The 24,614-nt window shown below is 33.0% G+C and overlaps 1 protein-coding gene across 1 annotated transcript in view; it reads left to right on the top strand.

Moving 5' to 3' along the window:
• LOC129741784 (CHRNA7-FAM7A fusion protein-like) overlaps positions 1 to 18,089 on the top strand; it is a 65,985-nt gene extending 47,896 nt beyond the window's left edge. Inside the window, exons 7-9 of the mRNA XM_055733568.1 lie at positions 8,401 to 8,523; positions 8,819 to 8,957; positions 17,835 to 18,089. Coding sequence (XP_055589543.1) covers positions 8,401 to 8,523; positions 8,819 to 8,957; positions 17,835 to 17,987 — 415 coding nt within the window. The 3' untranslated portion in view covers positions 17,988 to 18,089. The remainder of the gene's footprint in view (positions 1 to 8,400; positions 8,524 to 8,818; positions 8,958 to 17,834) is intronic.
• Positions 18,090 to 24,614: the final 6,525 nt, after the last annotated feature.

Genomic DNA, 24,614 nt, shown 5'->3' with positions numbered 1-24,614 from the left:
TGCGTCACTCAACGTGGTCCAACCGGAGTCTCGAAAGTCATCCAGTGAATCAGTCGTTGAAACGGATATGGAAAGTGGAAAAGCGTGTTTGAAAAGGCAGCTCTCAAAGGGATCTCACGGAAGTTCGACAAATGGTACCGATGAGGAAGGGCACACTCGCACTTCGGGAAGAAGTAGGAGCCGTCGCTCAAAAATGAACACACTTGAGAAAATCTCCACAAAAGTAAGAGTCCGTGCAATATCGGATTCCAAAACTTGAAGCAAGGTTTAGAAAAGTGTCGAGTTAGTTAAGATTAGATACTTCTTAGAAAATTTAGTTTGTGACATAGTAATATTGTGAAAAATTTTGTGTAAATATATGTTTGTAATTTGGAATAAATAAAAAGCAATTTGAAAAGAAAAAAAAATAATACAATATAGCCGTAGTGGACTGTTTCTATAACAGAAAATATCATTTTTTTTTAAAAGCAATCTTTTCAATTTTCTTTCAATAAAAAATAGTTTTAAATGCTTCGAAAAAAATCGGTATTTATACCGATTTTTGGAATTTTCATACCGAAATCCGATATTTTCGGGCTTGAAATTACCAATTTTAGTGTGGCGACGCTGGCTCTTACACTAGCTGCCCGCAGCGTTGTCAACATTTATTTAATTTTTTTCTTTTCGTCGTCTTTTCCACAAAAGTCGATCATGGTGAAATCATAAATTATGGAATCTGGACGTAGCAATTGGCGTTGAGGACCGAAAATACCAAGTACTTATGTATAGACTAAAACCATCCAGCATACCTGAATTAATCCCGGATATTCGAAAATGGGCATCAATTCGGTTTAATTGCAAGATTGTGCTGCCATCTATGATTTAAAACTAAAGAAATTGTGTTTGACTATTTAAAAACATTAGTATTTTTTAATTTGAAGCCTGAAGGAGCATCTCTTAAAACCCACATTTGAAACCTTTGAAATCCTTTGAAATTCTAGAAAACTCCTTAAATGCAGTAATCTATTCAAATATTTCGTAGAAGTATTTCTATTCACTTTTGCACAGTTAATTTTTAGAAATACTTTTGTTTTTGTTGAACACACAAGTGGTACTATTTTTATTTCTCACTCCTTTTTTGCATTTTTGGTCCTCAAAGCCAATTGCTACGTCGTAAACTTGATTTATCCGTTAAAGAACTCAAAACAAATTGTAGAAGAAGTTCTTGGAGATTTACAATCGTTCATATTTGAACAAGCAAAACACATAGTGGTACTGTTCTTATTTCGCTCACTGTATATCGATCCTAGGTCAAAATTTTTGTCAAAAATCGATATAAATACCGGAAAATCGGTATGTGTGGCATCGCTGGCAAGAGCTTTCGCAGCTCGGTGAGAGAAAGAGAATTTTATGAGTTCATGTACTCTTTTTCGATCGATTTATGATAGGATGTACTCTTATTGTGTTTAGAGACATTTTTTTTTCCAGGAAAACGAATGTATTTCTTCGAATTCAAGAAGTTCGTGTGCTTGCCTTGGTTGTACATGAATTCCAAAAACATGAAACATTTAATGCTTAATTTAGATTCCTCGACTGTGAATACAAACAGCATTTTGAAATTTGCTATTAGCACCCAAACCTTAGTCAATAGATATGCAATAAAAAAAAATAATAAAAAAGTATTGACACGCAACACCTCAAATGGATTGAAAAACTCGTACGCAAATAGAAAATTCTTTTTACATTTCAACAAAAATACCTACAAGGAAACGAACAATAACTGAAATTGAAAATATTTGGATAAGGGTATTCTAAACATCATAATTGCCAGTTGAGCCACATACAGGCAATTAATTGGCAGGATTTCAATGGCTAAAAATATCCTGATTCCTCCAATTTCTCATAAATCTTTTGGAATATGATTTCTATTTACTCTTTTTGACGTTGCTATGGTAAACCTAATCCACACCCCATTTTATAGGTATCTGTCGATTCACTAAGCATTAAATTAATTTTTGCAGGCGTTTGTATCTTGTTAACGTATTTTAGGCAAAACTGTGTTTAACAATTTCAATGAACTGTTTAATTCACAGTTCTATCAATAATCATGATGTGATTTTTTTCCTTTTAACAACTTCTAAAAATAGGATAATATATTAAATTAATTAATTATATAGTTTAAAATTTAATATTTCTTTTAAATAACATTGAGAGTGTCCATTCGCGAGAATTCCCGGGAAACGATCAAAAAATGAACCCGAAATATAGAGCTTCTGCTGATGATAATGTAGTTGGGGGAAAACTGTACAAGACGCACCAGTTAAGCTTTTTACAGCGATACCAATCATCTAAGAACCAAATTGAAAGTTTACGACGATTCAGGGCTAAGATTTACGTATTATCAAAAAGAAAAAAGACGATAAAAACACGATTTTGAAAATATTTTTGTAAAAAAAAAAGAAACAGCCAGAAAACAAACCGCGGGGTAGAACGCCAAAACAAGTGGTCTTGTGGGCATTCTGCCCCAATTTTGATATGATTAATTTTAGTTAAAATTCTTATGAAGTTAGTAAAATACAACAAAATATTTATAGTCTTCCAAAAGTGCATGCGAGTAGAAAAACGATAAGCTGTTGTTTCAGTTAATGCTGTTGTTACCATAAAATCTTAAACATTAACCATGAAAAATAACAGATTCGCGGATCCCGTAATTCCTTCTGTTTCTAAGAACTAAAGTCGATTTTGTGAACTTTTCATCTAATAAATGATGAAAAAGCTTGTTTGATACAATATAAATGAAGAAAAACATCATTCGGAGCCATAGGTTATTGTATTTTTGAGACAGAATGACATGGGCCATCTTACCCCGCTGGTGCGTCTTGTCGGTTTTTCTTTAAATAGTCACACATGCTGTAAATTTTTTTTAACTTATACAACTTCTTCAAGAAATAACTTTTTTTCTCCCACGGTAGCCTTTTTTGTTCCATAGTGACCTGTTTTTTGTCTGTGACTTTTCGAGCCGTAGGATTGTTGTGGACCCGTGTACACTAGAAAAAACAAGATTCATACATATTATCCTAATCTCGTTGTCAAAAATTTCCACAAAGCACACACACAGCAGGAAAAAAAAAGCAATTGATTCCCTGAAGTCACGCAAACCAACTTCTCTCATTAGAGAACAATTTTCCTCAATTTGGTCAATTTTGTAACAAGAAGCTGGCTCTTGGGGCGTGATTTTCCAATTGTTCTAAAATCAGTAGATAAGAAGGACGTAAATATCTGGCGGAAAACATTCATTTTAAGAAACTTGGTGGGGGGAGAAAATATGCGATATTCACTGCGAAAAAATGTTGATAGGAAAAAAAATTCTCGTAATTTGTGTATTTTGTGGTTTAACCCTCATCCCCATTAGGGTGTCATTTTGACACCATTGCAAGTTTGAAGGCTTGTAACTTTTTTCAGAAGCTTCAAAATACTAAAATTTCTTCGGGCACTCTAAATGAATTCAAAAGTTCTTCAATATTGCATCTTTACTTTTTTTTTATGGACGAACCCTGGAAGCCTGGACAAAAAAACTCCCTTTTCCAACTTTGGGTGTCATTTTGACACCACAAAAGTAAAATCTATTTAAGTCGTTTGAATTATTATGAACTTCATATTAAACTTTTATCAATAGAAACCTTGTAATGTCAGTAAAATATGTTTAGAACATTATATACAGCTAAAGTTACAAGTTTTCTCGTCATTCAGCATGAAAGAATAAAAATCCGAAAAAACATGCCTAACGAAAACTGCTGTAGTTCATATATTACACGTTCAAAAAAATATTTGCCTTATGCATATGAAAGCTGAAGTTAATGCCTACATCATGAAGACAAGAAATATTTTTTAAAATTTTTTTTAATGAAATGGTCATAAAAAGTTCAAAAAAGTGGTCTGAAAAACCTACTTTTCATTCGATTGCTAGTAAATACTGTTTGAGCGATGGTAGAGTTTTAGAAAAAATATGACAACAAATTTTATTGAAATTCTAACATTTTGCAGTCTTTAGATTTTTGATGCAACAAAAATTTAAATTACTGGAATTTTTCAAAGTTCACTACTTTGCGCAATTTTTTTACTAATTGAAATTTCATCTCTTTTTGTGGTCCACCGTCAGGTTGTACCCGGATTTTCAGTGCTTTTACTTTGTTTGGACCAATCAAAAGTATACTCATTGGCAGGGTCTCCATTTTTCATTCAATCAAATGAAACTTGAAGCTGAAAGAAGCTCAGCCTCAAAAAGCTTTACTGCCTGTCAAAAGAAAACTTTGGATTTTCATACTACAATGAAAATCTTTCAGTGTTCATTCATTTGAAGAAGACCGACAGCACTCTGAATTGTCACTGCTACCTGGAGTACTGTCAAATGAAAACAAACTTTTTTCAGACGAAACCGTTTTGAGTGATTTTCAAAGTGAATTGAAAATTATCAGTGGCTTGTTCTTTAAGTTGCTGAAATTTGATTTTAATGAAATCCAATTTTACAATGCTTACTGAGTTTTAAAAACCTTGTCTGACAATCAAAGCTGCGCGGTTTGTTTGTTTTGATGTTTATGTAAGCATGTGTATTAATTAGCATTTTTCTTTAAGGAGCATACTTTACATTATCAATTTTTATGAACTGTTAAAAGGTGATTTATTTAGAAATTAAAATATTTATTTCAACAATTATCCTTATTGCCTAATGCAAGAGATTATGCGATATAATTTCGTATGAGATAAACCACATGAAAATTAGTGAAGTTAGATATGAGTCAATACTTATGATAAAATTTCAAGAAAGAAATCTAAAAAAGGAGTTTCACTTTTTTATTTCTTTTAGTTCCTTTCATTGTTAATAAGGATATTGTTAAGGAAAAAAAATCAGGTGCTTTTTCAACATGAAACATATATAAAAATAAAAAAATCTATCATTTTCAGGTGAAAATGAAAATCGAAATTTCAAATGAAAATGAACAATCGTACCATGAAAGCCAACCTTATTATATTCATCGGAAACACCATACAGTTTCGAATGAACTTCACTGCGATGAATTTGCAGTCAATAGTTGTTTTCTTTCATTTGACAGCTTTTCGAAAATTGAAACTGAAAAATGGAGACACTGCTCATTGGAAAGCAAATTTAATCTATATTCAAGCTGCGCGTCCAGCAAAACTTGTTTGGTTGCACTCCGAGTAGGTGCGGTGGGTGGTGATTTGGGAAGAGAGACAAGCCGAGAGCCGAAATAATGATGCGTGTCGCGCTTTTCTTGGTTGGATTTCGGCATTGTTTCGGCTAGCAATGGAATGAAAAGTAGGTTTTTAGACCACCTTTTTGAACTTTTCGTGACCATTTCATTGGAATTTTTTTTAAAAAAATATGTCTTGTCTTCATGATGTAGGCATTAACTTCAGCTTTCATATGCATAAGGCAAATATTTTGTTGGACGTGTAATATATGAACTACAGCAGTTTTCGTGAGGAATGTTTTTTCGGATTTTTTTTCTTTCATGCTGAATAACGAGAAAACTTGTAACTTTAGCTGTATATAATACTCTAAACATATTTTACTGACATTACAAGGTTTCTATTGATGTAAGTTTTATTCAAATCGGTTTAACACGCCAAAAGTTATAACGATCTGAGCTTGTGGTGTCAAATTGACACTCCAAGTGCTGATTAGGGTAATGAAATCTAATGCGGATGAGGGTTAAAAATAATCACTTTATAAACTATCTAAAGAATCTTTCGATATCAATGTCATTTTCCAAATGAAACTAAACGCACATTTTTGTAGTAGATAATACAAAAAAATTCAATTTATTTACCATATTTATCCTGGACATCTTCATATCAGCACAAGACTCTAACCAAAATTATAATTATTCTCATTTTACAAAAATTCGTTTGGAAATCCACACAATAATTTGATAGAAGAGTTTTTTAATAAATGCTTTGAATTTTAAACTGAAAATTTAATTTTTTTTTCTGAAGTATTTTGCTGAATCGTGAAAATATCAAATTATTATTAATTATTTGTCCGATTCATCAATTTTTTAATTTAAACTTCATTCTAAAATGATGGTATAATAACTATATTCTTAGGTATAAAGCTTTTGGAACTTCATTTTCAATTTTTTTTTTCTTGAACAGCTCTTTTTCAAACGTAAAATTATGTAAATAAAATTCGAAAAATCTGGAAAAAATCACCAAATATAGTTTAAATCATGAAAAATCGTTACACATAAATACATAAAAATCGACCATTTTTGCTACTTCGAGGAAAATACGATCAAACAAATACTTTGAAATCAAAATGTATCTTTTTATTTTAAATTGGCTAGACAGTTTCGGAGTCTTTAATTCAGAAAAATATAGACTTTTGAGAAGCATTCTTTAAAAATCGGGACTGGCAGTGAAAAATAAACCAAGAAATTGAAAATCAGAGATCCTATGCAAAAGATACAATAAGAACAAATTTTAGCCCATGAAGCTATTTTTTTTTTCAACAGAAAATGAAATAAACATCCACATTCATGGGATTGCTGTGAAAAAAGTACATGTGTACCAAATTTGATAGGGGTAAATCATGTGAAAATGATCGATTTGTTTCATATTTTACGTCGATTTATGTTAGAATTCTTCTTTTCCGAAGTGAGAGGGGTTTGAAAGTTATTAGATTCGATCTTTGCGAGATCGATCTTTTGACCTCAAATCGATTAAATCGGTTTATTTTCGATTTTTTGGAATTAATTAAACTATCTACTACTCTGTACATTTGAGAAAAACCTAAACTCTTATCGAATGCTCAAGTCATCGAAACTTTCATAGAACTGAAACTTGCTGAGCCTTGAATTAAGCATCTATAGCATTTTACTCAGTTCAAGATTTAAGTTCTTACCGAAACTTTAAAGCTTCATAATCGAAGCTCGGTAGAAGGCTGTTTAGCTTTCAAATGGAGTTTTTTTTAAATAAAGCGTTCATTTTATACCTACATTTGAATTATTACATTCCTCAAATTAAAGTTTTAATATTGTCTCTACTCTTAATGAAAATCAATATTAAAAAGATTGGATGCATGAAGAGCTGAACTTAAGCCTGATTGCTGAACACATTACCTTTGTACCATGACCTGTGGATGAATTAGAATGTGTAACCTTCGCAAAATTAGCATTTCACCAAGTGAACTAAAAAATTGTGGAATTGTTTCAATCAGTCAAATAACAATATGTAGACTTATTTTTATTAAACGCGCTATATATTGAACTTGAAAGTATGTTGTTTGGAGAAATGCTTATATTAAATCTGATTTTTATATGTCGTTATCACTCAACAAAATTCATGAAAAGTTAATCATTCTGATGTGGAATTGGAAAGCAAATATTTATTATTGCTCATACATTTGATATTTAAGTGTATGAGAATTCTTGTCGCAGTTATCAGCTCTCAGACAGCACTTCTCTTTAACTAAAATTCAAAATATCGTTCTTTCCGAGATCGATCATTTTGCTTCAATTTTTTGGGTTGATCGATCCTGAAACCATTCAGCTGAATCGATCTTTTCCAGAAGATCGAACAATCCTACTCTAGGATGATTCATCCCTACTAGAACCAAAAAATGACACGAAAATGCTTTTTTATATAGGAAAACAGAAAAAGATGAGAAAAAATTAAAATAAAATTATTCAATTTGGAAATGGTCATAATTTTCGATTGACGCATTTTGGAGGTTCATGCTCTTCGGCAAAGTGGTTTTTCAAATCTTTGGCAATAAGATTTAGCTTAGAGAATTATAGATCAGTGCCACAGTGAGGCTGTAGGTTTTTTTTTAACAAAAAAGTTACTTATTTCCATACAAACTTCGAATTTATTGGTACAACCTATTTCAAATCAAGGAGCCACGAAAATTTGCACAGATGTTATTTGGCCCAAATGAAACCCAAAACCGATGGATACTTTATTTTGGGTTAATTCTAACCTATTTTTACCGAAATATTACCAATCAATACATCATCTGATATGGCGAAGTGGTTGAAAAAAATGGTGCAGAAATCGATGATTCTAATTGGTACAAGTCCTATCATTCTAGTAATCAATAAATACATACATATATACTTAAATTTTAACGAAAATGAGGAATAATTTGTAATGCTTAGTAAATTTTAAGCCTTTAAAAGTCGGTAAGATAAATTTCATTTGTAAATCTTTTTAAAGAGAGCCCAAAAGGCTTTATCTGATTCTTCCTGCTCGATAAAACGTCGTAAAGCCTATCAAAGCGTTTAACGATTGAATTGAACAGTTTATATTCTAGACCCATCTTACTATAAATTCCCTTTGACCCCTCCCGGCTTGCCATTAAATTCGCATAATCAATTTCCGAAACCTTTGTTTTCCTTTCAGATCATCGAAGTCGTTACTAGCGAACGTATTAGATATAGACGATGACTTTCGTCACAACTGTAGACCATTAACCCCCGGAGGTACACTGCCACATAATCCAACATATTTCAGGACTGTTTATAGGTAGGTAAAATCTCCTCCTCTCAGAAGGGAGGAATTAATCTAGGCTCGTAAACTGACGAGTGATTCGTACCTTCATATAGTAGATTCAGTAGAAGTAGTAGAAGCTTGACTCGTAAAATAAAGATAAATAACGTGATCCCGTGCTATTTACCGAGAGCAAACACGAAAGCACCTTCTACTGGTCACCATTGAATAACACACTATACTTTTCCCTCCATTTCATCCTGCCATGGTCGTAAAAAAACCCCGGAAATGCTGCAACTTGCTTCCCGAATGGCGCCTCCGGAATCTGCAGTAGCGATGATGGAAGTATGGGACCGATCGGAAGCAATCGAATGCCAGATGCAATTGCGCCACCACATACGTGTTTCACATCATCCGCTGATTACGAACTAGCTTTAATATTGAAGGAGATCCGTTTTATCACCGATCAGGTAATTAATTGCTGTTTACCCCAATCACGGGATGTACCGTGGGCCATGAATTTTATAAAAATCCTTGCATGCCATGCTGCTGGGAAGAGCTATGGGATGGATTGCTTTCTCTGAAAGGGCACAGTAAATGTACTAGGTATACGACAAACGGTTCAAGCTGCCAATTCAGTTATTTGAGTTAATTATAATTTTTTAAATTTACCAAACTCTCTAGTATTCATTAGATTAATGCGATAGGTACTAGTTTTTTTTTTCATTAAGAGAAACTTTGATTCAATTCTTGGCTAAGAAGTATTGATCACTTTTTAAATTAATTTTCGAATATTTTGGAAGGGGTTGTTTTTTTGTACCACTTACAAGCTATAAAATACTTACTAAGGTCAGGAATATAAAATATTAGCTGAATATTCATTCAACATTAGTGGCTATAACTAAATGTTTGTTTAAAAATTTCATGTTTCGGGATAACTTTGATCACTATGGTTTCAACGTATTTCAACATCTTCAAAACTATTATTTTGATGCCATTTATTACAGAAGGCTTGAAACATCAATACCAATTATTTTTTGTTTGGACTCAATTGAATTTTTCAACGTTTTCTTTTAAAACGAAGAATAATGTTGCTGCATACATTTAGGAGCAAAAATTATTAACATATCTCAATAATTTTTGTCTTAAAAACAAATGAAATTTGACCTTCATGCAATTTCCTAGGACCTCCTACTTTTCCTATGTTCTATTTCTCTTCAAACTCAATCATTTGATAGGGTTTTCAGCCAATTGTTCAATACAGGATTTCTCATATAAAATGTTTTTTAAATTATCCAAAAATTATCACAGAATGACCATCAAAATAACACTAGAAATATATCTATAAAAAGGAAAAAGTTGAACTTAAACATCAAATAAATCATTTGCTTCTAAATTCTTCCATTTTATCAGGAGAGGTGTTTGTTTGTAAGTCTTCAAAAAACAGATATTTTAAAACTTTAAAATAACATTTTAAACTACCTAATATTTTTTAAATATTAACCAAATTTAGCCTATTCAAAACTCAGTTTATAGGCTTTTAAGCGTAGAAAACAGTTTAGAGATATTTTAACTTCAGACTGGGTTAGTGATAATAATCTGCAAAAATTTTCTATTGATCAAAGTTACCACAGTGATCAAAGTTCCTCCAGTTGATGGTATTTAATAAACATTTTACTTATTTATGCACATGTTTACTTATCACTGATTTTTTTTTTTTATTAATCTTCTTAGTTTTCATTTATTTCTACGTTTTCAAGAAAAGTTTATAAATTCATTAAAAGATTCTTGTAAATCTAGATAACATGTAAAAATCAAAGTTTCGTATTTAAAACTGAGAATTTCAGTTAAAATCGGCTTCACTTGAGATAAAATTTTAAAGTTCAGATTTTGATGAGCATAAAACCAAGATCTAAGATTCACTCAGATAAAAGATTACCCATTCAGATGACCGAATCATCGTAGCTCAGCTATGATGAAAAGATTCCAAGACCAATTCAGATGTTGATTTCATACTCTTAGCTCAGGTCTTAGATTATGACCTCAAACAAATAATCCAGGATTTCACCAATTCCAAATTTCAGATGTCCTCTGACTCAGATTCACACATTCAGTTTCCAAGACTAAACTGAAAAATTCAATTTCCAGACTCGAATCAGTCTGAGACCAGAATTCAGATCCACTTTCAGCGAGTTTTATGTCATTATTATTGCTCAAGTTTCTGTTTTGTCTAAATATAGTGATTTTTTATCCATTTTTTTCTACTTCCAATCTTCAGTTTTCCGTTTTTCAGAGTCTAAGAAAAAAAGACTGTCAGCAACGAAACCTACCTACCTACCTAAGGGTCCAGCGCCGATTGACCGGCGCATAGGGCTGAGATAAAAGATCTCCACTGCTGGCGATCCGGAGCCAGCGTCTTCACTTGCTGCCAGCCAAGGTTCTCGTCAACTGTGCGGATTTCAGCGTTTAGACTTTGCCGCCACGAGTTTCTGGGTCTGCCTCTTCTTCGATGCCCATCTGGATTCCAGTCAAGCGCCTCTCTGCAAATCTCGTTACCATCTCTTCGCAGCGTGTGCCCCATCCATCTCCACTTACGTTCCCGAATCTCGATTTCTAGCGCCTTTTGATGACACCGGCGATGAAGTTCAACGTTTGAGATCCAGTTGCCAGGCCACCAAGCGCGGATGATGTTCCGCAGGCAGCGATTCACAAAAACTTGCAGTTTTCGCGTCGTCACCGCATATGTGCACCAAGTTTCACACCCGTACAGTAATACGGATTTGACGTTTGAGTTGAAGATTTGGATCTTAGTTCGTAGAGAGATCTGGCGTGACCGCCAGATGTTTCGGAGACTCGCAAACGCAAATCGGGCTTTTCTGATCCGGGTTTCGATGTCCTTCTTGGTACCACCATCAGGCGTAATCTGGCTACCAAGATACTGGAAGCACTCCACTGTCTCAACCTGTTGTCCAGCTACCACGAAATTGGAACGATTTTCTGTATTGATTTCCATCGACTTGGTCTTTCCGACATTGATTTTGAGACCTGCTGCCTTGGAGCTTTCGGTGAGGTCGTCGAGTTTGCTCTGCATGTCTTGTTGTGTTTGGGCGAGCAAAACAATGTCGTCTGCCAGGTCAAGGTCGTTCAGTTGCTCCATGGTTGAAGGATTCCACGGCAATCCTCGGTTTGGTCTACAGTCAATCGATCCAGTCAAGATCTCATCCATTACGATGAGAAAAAGCAGCGGTGACAAAATACATCTTTGTCTCACTCCAGCAGTTACAGGGATTGGTTCGGACAATACACCGCCGTGCAAGACCTTGCACGAAAATGCCTCGTACTGTGCTTCGATGAGATGGATTAGTTTCTCTGGGATCCCTCGTCGCCTTAGAGCCGCCCAGATGTTTTCATAATTAAGTCGGTCGAATGCTTTTTCGAAATCAACGAACACCAGCAGAAGAGAGTCCTGGAATTCCAGTATTATTCGTAGCGTTGTGATGTGGTCCACACATAATCGTCCGGATCGAAATCCAGCTTGTTGCCGTCGGAGTGTAGCGTCGATTTTCTCCTGGATCCTGTTCAGGATCACTTTGCAGAGTACTTTGAGGGTTGTTCAGATCAAAGTTATGCCACGCCAGTTACCGCACTCTGTCAGGTCTCCTTTCTTCGGGACCTTTACGAGGATACCCTGCATCCAGTCGGCCGGGAATGTTGCAGTATCCCAGATGTCAGCGAAAAGACGGTGCAACATTTGTGCTGACAAGGCAGGGTCGGCTTTGAGCATTTCAACAGGAATGCAATCGATTCCAGGCGCTTTGTTGGATTTCATGTCCTTGATTGCCGCTTCTATTTCAGCCAGCGAGGGCGCTTCCGAGTTGACGCCATTAATGCGACTTACTGTGGGCGCCTCGAGCTGCGGGTTCTGTTGGCCATTGCTATTTGTAATTCGGAAAAGTTGATCAAAATGCTCAGTCCTACGCTTGAGCTGATCTATTCGATCTGTCAGCAGCTGACCTGCTCGGTTTTTCAGCGGCATTCTTGCATTAGTCCTCGCACCACTAAGGCGGCGAGAAATATCATATAATAATCGGATATCTCCAATGGCGGCGGCTCTTTCTCCCTCTTCGGCTAGGGAGTTTGTCCAGGATCTCTTGTCTCGTCTACAAGCTCGTTTAACTGCCTTTTCCAGCTCCGCATATCGTAAGCGGGCGGCTGCTTTGGCTCAATTTGGCTAACCCGGTACATGCCTGCTCAATTCCGACTTTCGCCTTTCTCCGATCATCGATCATCCTCCACGTCCTCCAGGTTTCATCCGACATCCATTCACTTCGTCTTCCACAACGAAACGCTTAAAAAATTGCACTTAGTGTCCAAGAAAGCTAAAGTTAGAAGCTGTTCGTTGCATATAATGATATATTTTTTTGAGTCATGTTTGTGTAAAGTCTTTTAGCTCTAAAGTGATTACTCCGCTGGAATTGGTATGAAATTTCCTTTCTAATAAATATACATTTATTGCGGAAATCTAGCTTGAATATACTCAAAATCCAGAGCAAAGTTGAATTTAAGTGCAAGAAAATCTGAAAAAAAAATTGCAGATCGCCCAAAAGTTCAAAAAACAGCTACCTTTCAAAATTCGTCAAAAACTCTGTGTGTCTGTGTGTGAAAATATAAAAATGCGAAAATGTGCCAATGTACGTCAACTTTTCAATTCTTTTCATAATTTATCTAGTATGACTTGAAATTTTTTTAAAAATACGGTTTGCACATCACTTTTGAACATTTTTAGTGATCATGATCCAAACAAATTTCAAAAAACATATGTCCTAATATGCAACGTGCTTCTAATTTCAGCTTCCTAGGAACTTAAGTGATTTTTTTTTAGCATTCCGTAGCTGATCTACACGGAAATCTGAAGTGTGTTAACAGTTTATCACCGCTGGTTTATGATTTTTATTTAATGATTAATGGCATTTCGGTGAATTATACATTCTAATAGGAAGAATTTCAAATGAAAGTAATGAAAATTATAGACGGATAGATTAGATTAGGAAGCATGAAAGGTGTTGAAAATGAGCCAAGAGCGTGATTTGAGAAAACTTCTTGCCGCACAAGACCATTTGTCCCACATCGTATTATTGTTTAGAAGAAGCAAAGTCGATAGGCCGATCGTGCTTCGATCCATCCATGTATCATTGTATAGATCAATGCAAAGTCAGCCTTTTCTTACGCACACTTTCTGAGCGTGTACAGATGAGACGGGACAATTAACCTCAAAAACTCTCGGTACAAAAAACGAACGGCCGGTCGACACACATGATCGTTTTTGAGGTTAATTGTCCCCAAACTAAAAAGGCTTTGTGAAACAACCAGCATATTATCACGAACACTACCAGCGGCAAATAGGACTATAGTATCATATTGACACTCAAAAGCTGACTAGGGTTAATTTTTTTAATTTTTTAAACTAAGTATAACAATAAGAAAAATTCATGGTATGTTTCCAAAGCGGATTACCCTTAAACTGCACTGAGTTATTTCGTCAATCGGCTGTATGTGCAGATTACCCAATATACGCATTTAAATAGGAACACTTCCTCCTATGCAATTAGTTTTTCTCTAACAGCTCCAGCCTAACAAATCCGAGAGCTCTTTTTTGAATATTGGAAGAAGCCAATCAAAACTTTTTTTAAAAACCTCCTGGCAACATTTAAGATATAAAGGAAATGGTCAAATTGATGGTTTAGAATAAAAAAAAATTCTAGATCATCTCGGGTTTTTTTTCAATGTGAGATAAATGTGTCAGAAGTTTTTTTTGTTTACTTCCTGTTTGGTGTAATATTATCATTTCAATGCAATTTTTACGCAATTTTTCATCAAAAGCATATCGTAAGTCAATCGTTCTGCGGTCTTCAACAAATAGTTTAGAAATTGAAATCCTGTAATGTCGAAAATATTTTAAAATTATAACTAAAAACTAAAACTATTCTGAAATTAAACTAATTGTAGAGAGAACGAATCTCTGCGATGGAAGCCTGCATCGATTTGCCTCTGAAGCTGATTTGTATCTTTGTTTTACGTTTAAAACCTCAACTAGATTCATATATTCAAAACTCATCATTTCGGAATGTGAAAAAATTACAACTTTCAATGTTTATTTCGTTTTCAGAATTGGAACTTAACAAAGTTTCATAATGGTGATCCAGAACTGAAAAATCCGAAACAATTTCATCATTCGCAATTTTAATTAGGTTAACAAGTTGAATTTCGGATAAATAACTGATGAAAAATGCATATTGAAAGGCGAAAATTCAGAATTCATAATTAAAAGAAATTATTTTCCGGAATTTAGATAAAACATTTGTAGTCAGATTAGAAATTCAGATTTTGAACTCGCAGGCAGGAATCAGATCCGGAATTCAAATAAAATATCAGATTCAGGTTCAGATCGAAGTTAAGTGTTATAATCATGATAAATATATCAATGTGAGAATTTCATTAAGAAATAAAATTACAGGAGATCGCAGTTTCATAGATTAAATTCTAGATTCAAAGCATAAACCACACATATAAAATAAAATTTGAATTTATTTTGAAGATTTCGGTGTTTAAAAAATATAGTTTTTAATTTAAAAAAAATGTTCTCATTATTTGTCTTATAAATTAATTTTTTATGAGTTTTTTTTGCTCAAAGAACCTGTACTTTATCTTCGTATATATATTTTATTGGTTTTTATATTGCAAATTATTGACATACAGCGCCTTGAGGCTTGAGGCTTTGTAGACTGAAAAAATATTTAAAACTGATTAGTTATTCAAAAATAAAGTTTCAAACTAAAATTTCAAATTGTAATCGAGTTAACAAGAGTAGAAAATGAATCTGATTTGAACCGCAAACATAATCTGGTACTATAATTTCTAAATATTTTGTGAATCAAAGGAAAATAACCTTTTGCTTATTTAAGAGGATACTTAAAGTTCTTTTTTCAGATGAAACTTTGAAATGTCATTAATTTTTACTTAAACTTTTATTTCATTTTGCATTTGAAGGACTAAACATCGAAAGTAAGGATTTAAAATAAATACCTTACTATTATAAACTATTATATAATTTTTTTTAAATTTTTTTTATATTATTTTAAAAAAATGTCAATCCGGGCATTTCATCTCTAAATTGACGACAAAAAATCCGAGCAATATCTGGGCAAATTTTGTCAAAACCCAAAAATTAAAGTTTTTTTTTCATCAAAGTTCAAAAAACAGATTTAGGGCTTCGAAAAATCCTTTCATGATTATTTTTGCAAAATTTGCTCAAAATTTTTCGTTTTGGTGGCTATGTAAAAAAAAAATTATAAAACAATCTATCTTTTTTCGGTTGATTTACCAAATAAAGTGAAAAAATCTGGGCAAAACCCGGGCATTTTTCAATGAAATCCGGGCAACTGGACCGGGATGGACTGAAATTTTGTATCAAATATCCGGTCAAAACCGGGAAATCTGGAAACCTTAAGTTATCCGCAACAACTTTTTAGTATTTTTGCTCCCGACTCCGATGCTTAAAGATAAAATTTTGACTCAGATTAGTTATAGGCTAAGATACCGGTTCTGATTTCAGGGTTCAGTTCACAGGAAAATCCAAAAAAATAAATTTACAATTCAGACTATCCTTAAAATTCACGAAATTCCGAAATTTTCAGCTTTTCCTTTCAATTTAATCAATCTGCGATATTATAAGCATCGTAGATTCAGACACATATTTACAATAATCGCGCAATATTTAGTCGGATTTTTATTGTTAGAATACAAAAGAAAAAGTAAAAATAAAAACAATGCATGATGAATTATTATTTTATCAAGGCAATAAGCTGCGTTCTAGTTATAATTTCCATTTCCAAGAATATTTACAAGTTGATTTAAAAAAAAAAAACAAGCTTTTATTTTTTCAAAAATCATCATTTGTAATAACTAAAATTAAGTTTTTGCTTTATAAATATATTTCAGTTCCAATTCTGAAGATTCCTATTTCATAAAGTATTTTCAAAGATTTATAAAAAATTAAGATTAAGGACTTCCAGATATAGATTTCATACTAAGATCTCTTGTTTGAACTTCTTAAACTTCAGACTTATATGCATCGCCCCAGGCGACGACTTTGTTTGTTTATGAAGTTTGCCAGGAATACGTTTTTACACATACGTTGAGATTATCCAATAATTTTAGGTTTCATTTTCAGCATTCAAACCTTAAAGTTGATTATGATTTCGAATCATTTTAATAAAGTTTCAAAATGAAGCCTAATTGAGTTGCTCCCTTCAAGTTGTTTCAGCACATATCCCGGCCGGACAAACCGGGCATTTTTTTTTTAAACCTGGCAAAACCGGGCATTTGATTTCGATATTTATGACCAGTGATGTCAACTGTTTTTCAGAAATGTCTGGAAGCTTTGTCTGGAAAAGCGAGGAAAAGTCTAGATGGCGAACTTGATAATTGATGACCTTGAATATTGAAGTCTGAAAATTCACGTCGAAACTCAAAAGTCCGGAAATATCTGGAAGAAATGACAAAAGTCTGGAAGTCTGGTAACTTAAAAAAATGTCTGGCAAAAGTCCAAAAAGTCTGGAAGATCCAGAAAAAACTGGAAAGTTGACACCACTGGCACTGGTGATGACCATAAATCCGGGCAATACCCGGTAAATTTTCTCAAAACCTTGAAATTACTCAACAAAAAAAAAAAAAGTTGATTTTTTTTTTTCATTAAAACTCATCGACCGATTTTGAATCGCATTTTAGGCTTTCAAAAAACCTTGTAGGATTATTTAAAAAAAAAAACTTGCTCAAAAAATTTAGATTTTGAGGTATTTGTTGATTTTTTTTGTATAATATGCTAAATAAAGTGAATAAATCCGGGCAAAATCCGGGCATTTTTCAATGAAATCCGGGCCGGGCCGGACTGTTCCCAAATTTTGTTTAAAATATCTGAGCAAACCCGGTAAAAACCGGGCAGAAATCCTTGAATTATTATCGGAAAATAAACCGTTTATAAATCTTTAGAATGATCTGTCTCGATTTAACGCTGGCGCTGGCGTTTACATCTTATGCCAATGGCGTTGACATATTGAGAACTCATGATTGGTGTAAAGTCTGAATTTTGTGTGTAATCGGAATTAAAAACCAGCTTTAGATTCTGATCATGAGCTTGAGATTTGTTCACTTCAGTTTATGAAGCTCCAGGCTCGGTATCCTGGCTGTCCAATTAAATGGAAATGAAACAGTTTCGTGACTTGAAGCTCATTAATTTTAAAAATACACTTACAAACCTTCAAACTTACTTATTATTCTTCATTTTTCAGATACGGAAAGAGGACGAGGACAGCGATGTCGCCAAGGATTGGAAATTCGCAGCAATGGTAGTTGATAGATTGTGCCTTATAATTTTCACGTTTTTCACAATAGTGGCAACCATAGCTGTTCTATTTTCGGCTCCACACATCATCGTTTCGTAGCCATATGGAAAAGGTTATTGTTATTGGTTTTATCATAAAATCAATTTGTTATTCATTAAATTATTGTCGAGACTTTTTAAATGAGGTATCAAAAAAAAACAATGAGAATCGAATACTTCTGAAGCAAATTGAAAAAAAAACAAACGCGCGCGCCGTAATCAATGATAAGTCGAGAGTTGAGAGAGAGTGAGTGAGAAACCAGTGATTGAAATTGTAGCAAACAAAATCCAACTGCGAAAAATACAGACAACTTATGGCCAAAACGAATTAAATTTTGCGATTTGAGGTAGCGTTTATCGCGCGTAAGATTAAAATAAACTGTAGAAAAAAAATCAGAGCGGAAGCGATTAAACATAAAAAAAAAACGAAAATAAAAATAGTCAAATGATGCACACCGTAAAAAAACGTAAACCAACAGAACGAACGGAAAATTTTCCTTGGTTGAAAAAAGAGCGCTCTGGCTTAAAATTTCTCATTAAATTAGTATTTCCTAAAGCAACCTTTGTTCTTACTAATGATAAAATAAATCTGGAGCCATTATATTTACTTGAACAAAATTTTAACGGTACAAGCAATAAAATTTGAACAAATTCATTCAAATTGTTTGGAATTATTCGACCAAATCCGTTTCTCGACACCCTGAATTAACCTTCGGAGATTTTTACATTAGTCTGATAAAAATATTTCGTTGGTAGCGTAAAGAAATGACGTAACGTTAATCACAAATTATGCATTGTAACATGCTAAAAACAAAAAAAAACATCGTAAAATCTTTATAAATCTTCCGTTCCAACGTTATTATTGAATTGCAACATGGCTGCGTGATCGTCCATTTTGGGTTCAATCGGATCGGGTTCTCCATTCCGGACGCATTCGGCTTGAGCCGAACAACGACCGAAACCGGCGGCGCATCCGAAATAAACCCGAATGGATCGGTTCGTGAGCCATCGTTCGCAAGCGAGTAAAGTGAAATTTCTAAATTATCGAATCAGCAGATCAAGCAAGCAGGGAGCAGAAAAGAGAGAGTAAGATTGGAAGAGAGTGCGATAGGAGCGAATGGGAGAACAAAACTCGATCGTCACAAATCGTGAGAGACGAAGACGCGATGAGCACTGAGCACTTGGTTTGAGCGTGTTCTCTGAGAAAAGCAACAAATTTCTGTACAGGTGATTCTGAGAATGAAGGAAAACAAACTTGAACTGCTGAACGATGACGCCCCCAAGAGAGCTAAGAAAAAAAATTAATAAAAAAAAATATCGAATTCGATTGGTAGCTTCTTTTGAATTTCTGTAGTAGGATTAAAACAATTGAGAGTGAAATTGATAAATAACTAGAGAAAATAATCGATTTTCATAGCATGAGCAACAGGAGTAAAAGGAAGAAAAAAAATGCCAAACCGATGCGTTGCGCTAAGTCAGTGAGCAGAGTAAGTCAGAAGCTACGTAACTAAGTGACTAAATGAGAAAGTCAATGGAGTAGTGAGCAAACGTTGATACAGAAAGCATGTATTGAAGATCAAGAAACGAGAGAGAACAAAATTATCAACAGCAGCACGACTGTGATATAAAATATAAAAATTATATTTAAATTATTATTATTGATTATTGAATAAAATTGACTTAATTACAGACTATGCATAAGCGAGAAACGGTGGAAAAACAGCATTGAAGGAGAAAAACAACTTTTGAGGGTTTCCCAATCGACGTGGATGATGATTTCTGAAAGGAATTCTGACATTAAAATAAAACACTTTTGACTTAATAAGCCAAAATATGAAGATTTGATGATAACAAAGCACTGAAGCAATCATTTACAAATTTAGTTAAAAAAAAAGTTATGATTCTTAACCTGAATGCTGCCGAGTAAAAGTAAATAGACTAAATTTAATAATCTTTTTTTTAATTTTCCGTCAGAATCTGATCTGAAAACCGTCTACGTTTACATGAACTTTAATTTAAAAGCATTTTAAAACATTTATTCCTTTGAAAAACGAATAAGTGTTATTTCGATTGATTCTCAATCTTATCTTTCATTTTGTCTTATTTACTATCCGTCTATAAATTTCAAGATCTGACAAGGCTGCAAAATAATTAACTTTAATTTTTATTTAAGCACCTATTATTGAAAAATGAATATGGCTAGTTTTCATTGGTTTCTGTATTGTTTTGCAATTGAAAATGTGTTTATTTTCAAGTGTTTATTTTCAAGGAAATATTACTTAAACACGTATTTATTTAAATATGCTAAAAAAATTTTAAAAGTCTAATGTTAGTACACAGTTTATTAGAAAACAAATAACATTGATTCGCGATCAACTGTGGCTTTAGAATTAAATCGCCTAAGGGTAGGCAACGACATGCAGACATTAGCAAGCAAACAATTTTTTGGATCAGTTCAATTCCAAGTACCCAATGCTGTAGAATTGCAGTCAAACTTGACTGATTCTCTTAAAATATGTTCAAGTTTTTTATTCATAATGCAGCTCCGATTGGTTTGATGAAAGTTCCACACAAGAAATTGGAAAATAATGTTAAATCTTCAAAGATTTCAGTTGTTTTAGCTACTTTTAAAATCCGAAAGTAATTTTCAATTATCAGTACCGATTAAGTAGGAATTCTTTCAGGAATGTATATGCTTTGGTATTTCAAAATTTAGTGCTTAAACTTTCAAGAATGTTTTGTAATAATCATTCGATTTCTGCTTCATGTTCAAAATATGCAAGAATCACATTTATATTTCAATGAATTTCCGATAATTTTCCAAAAATTTGATTTAAAAATCAAAACAGCGAAAAGTTTCTCATATCTTATTCACAGTAACAAAAACACGAAATATTCTCTTTACTTAGGTGAAACATTTTTTTATGGTTTGCTTTGAAGTTCTAGTTTCAAGTGTAAGTTAAAAAAAGAACGTTTCCACAATCTTACGGAAAGTTGCACTGGTAGTTTTCGAAAGGAAATCAAAATTAATCTTATAATCATGAATTAAAAAAATCGAATATAATCGATCAAAAAAAAAAAAAAAAAAACATGTAAATAGTAGACTTAAGGGGCACACTATTCACGGTAATTCGAGGGCTATTATCGGGTGAAACTACAATCCATTTGGGCTCAATGGACTGCAGTTTCGAGGCATAATGGACGGCTTCGTTTACTTTATCGAATAATTATATGCTATTTTGGACATTCGCACTAATTCTCTAGCGAATTCAACAGATTGGAATGACATTGGCAAGTTGATGAAATGATGAAAGATTTGGAAGCGTTCCACAGAACTTTTGATTTTTTTTTCGATATTTAAACATAGTTAATTTGTATTTTAAAACATAAACTTAAATCTATCAATCAGCATTTGTTATATCGTTTCAAACTTTCGATTTAAAAAAAAACTTATCTATCGAATATAAAAGCCATCAAAAGACTTGACTTGACTCAGATAGATTTGTCTGAGTTTCATTGATGGATAATTTCAGAGTTATTTATAAACATTTAATCCATTGATAATTTATGAGAAACACTGAGAACTATAAGTGTGTTCAATGCATACATTGAAAATAAAGCTGCAATCGAATGATTATTTCAAATCGTTCTTGAATGTTTAAACACAAAATGTTGAAATATCAAAGCAAATATTTTCCCAAAAGAATTTCTACTAAATCGATGAAGATAATTGATTATTACCTTCGTATATTAGAAGCAGTTAAAAAACTGAAATCTCGGAAAATATAAGATTATTTTCCTTAATCTTATGTGAACTTTCTATCAAACCATTCGGAACTATATTATGAAAATTAAATTTGAGCAAATTTTAGAAGAATCAATCAATTTTGAAAACAATAATGCAGCATTATTTATTTGAATTCGAATTGATAAAAAAAATCGTTTGCTTGCTCATGGCTCCAAATGCTTGCCTACCTTTAGGCGATTTAAATTAGAAGTCACAGTTGATCACGATTTCAAAACAATTGATTTCCGCAAACTGATTCTCAAAACACTGTCTAACTTACAATCGAATTTATTGTTTTAATTAGTCATCGGCACATTCAAGTTTTATTCAGCATACGAACAAATTATCAGAGTCTTCTATCGGATCCACATGAAATAGTCATAAACGGTTCAGAATTCAGATTCAGAATTCAGATTCAGAATTCAGATTCAGAATTCAGATTCAGAATTCATGATCAGAATTCAGATTCAGAATTCAGATTCAGAATTCAGATTCAGAATTCAGATTCAGAATTCAGATTCAGAATTCAGATTCAGAATTCAGATTCAGAATTCAGATTCAGAATTCAGATTCAGAATCAGATTCAGAATTCAAATTCAGAATTCAGATTCAGAATTCAGAATCAGAATTCAGATTCAGAATTCAGATTCAGAATTCAGATTCAGAATTCAGATTCAGTATTCAGATTCAGTGAAGTGAGGGTGAAAACATATGGTAATCCCTCTAAAAATAAAGCGTACAAAAAAAAAAAAAAAAAAGAATTCAGATTCAGAATTCAGATTCAGAATTCAGATTCAGAATTCAGATTCAGAATTCAGATTCAGAATTCAGATTCAGAATTCAGATTCAGAATTCAGATTCAGAATTCAGATTCAGAATTCAGAATTCAGATTCAGAATTCAGATTCAGAATTCAAATTCAGAATTCAGATTCAGAATTCAGATTCAGAATTCAGATTCAGAATTCAGATTCAGAATTCAGATTCAGAATTCAGATTCAGAATTCAGATTCAGAATTCAGATTCAGAATTCAGATTCAGAATTCATATTCAGAATTCAGATTAAGAATTCCGATTAAGAATTCAGATTCAGAATTCAGAATTAAGATTCAGAATTCAGAATTCAGATTCAGAATTCAGATTCAGAATTCAGATTCAGAATTCAGATTCAGAATTCAGATTCAGAATTCAGATTCAGAATTCAGATTCAGAATTCAGATTCAGAATTCAGATTCAGAATTCAGATTCAGAATTCAGATTCAGAATTCAGATTCAGAATTCAGATTCAGAATTCAGATTCAGAATTCAGATTCAGAATTCAGATTCTCAGAATTCAGATTCAGAATTCAGATTCAGAATTCAGATTCAGAATTCAGATTCAGAATTCAGATTCAGAATTCAGATTCAGAATTCAGATTCAGAATTCAGATTCAGAATTCAGATTCAGAATTCAGATTCAGAATTCAGATTTAGAATTCAGATTCAGAATTCAGATTCAGAATTCAGATTCAGAATTCAGATTCAGAATTCAGATTCAGAATTCAGATTCAGATTCAGAATCAGATTCAGAATCAGATTCAGGAATTCAGATTCAGAATTCAGATTCAGAATTCGATTCAGAATTCAGATTCAGAATTCAGATTCAGAATTCAGCATTCAGAATTCAGATTCAGAATTCAGATTCAGAATTCAGATTCAGAATTCAGATTCAGAATTCAGATTCAGAATTCAGATTCAGAATTCAGATCAGAATTCAGATTCAGAATTCAGATTCAGAATTCAGATTCAGAATTCAGATTCAGAATTTCAGATTCAGAATTCAGATTCAGAATTCAGATTCAGAATTCAGATTCAGAATTCAGATTCAGAATTCAGATTCAGAATTCAGATTCAGAATTCAGATTCAGAATTCAGATTCAGAATTCAGATTCAGAATTCAGATTCAGAATTCAGATTCAGAATTCAGATTCAGAATTCAGATTCAGAATTCAGATTCAGAATTCAGATCAGAATTCAGATTCAGAATTCAGATTCAGAATTCAGATTCAGAATTCAGATTCAGAATTCAGATTCAGAATTCAGATTTCAGAATTCAGATTCAGAATTCAGATTCAGAATTCAGATTCAGAATTCAGATTCAGAATTCAGATTCAGAATTCAGATTCAGAATTCAGATTCAGAATTCAGATTCAGAATTCAGATTCAGAATTCAGATTCAGAATTCAGATTCAGAATTCAGATTCAGAATTCAGATTCAGAATTCTGATTCAGAATTCAGATTCAGAATTCAGATTCAGAATTCAGATTCAGAATTCAGATTCAGAATTCAGATTCAGAATTTCAGATTCAGAATTTCAGATTCAGATTCAGAATTCAGAATTCAGAATTCAGATTCAGATTCAGATTCAGAATTCAGATTCAGAATTCAGATTCAGAATTCAGATTCAGAATTCAGATTCAGAATTCAGATTCAGAATTCAGATTCAGAATTCAGATTCAGAATTCAGATTCAGAATTCAGATTCAGAATTCAGATTCAGAATTCAGATTCAGAATTCAGATTCAGAATTCAGATTCAGAATTCAGATTCAGAATTCAGATTCAGAATTCAGATTCAGAATTCAGATTCAGAATTCAGATTCAGAATTCAGATTCAGAATTCAGATTCAGAATTCATCAGAATCATTCAGAATTCAGATTCAGAATTCAGATTCAGAATTCAGATTCAGAATTCAGATTCAGAATTCAGATTCAGAATTCAGATTCAGAATTCAGATTCAGAATTCAGATTCAGAATTCAGATTCAGAATTCAATTCAGATTCAGAATTCAGATTCAGAATTCAGATTCAGAATTCAGATTCAGAATTCAGATTCAGAATTCAGATTCAGAATTAAGATTCAGA

The sequence above is a fragment of the Uranotaenia lowii genome, chromosome 2, assembly GCF_029784155.1.
Source record: "Uranotaenia lowii strain MFRU-FL chromosome 2, ASM2978415v1, whole genome shotgun sequence".
Lineage (NCBI taxonomy): Eukaryota > Metazoa > Arthropoda > Insecta > Diptera > Culicidae > Uranotaenia > Uranotaenia lowii.
This window is presented reverse-complemented; position numbering and strand designations above follow the sequence as displayed.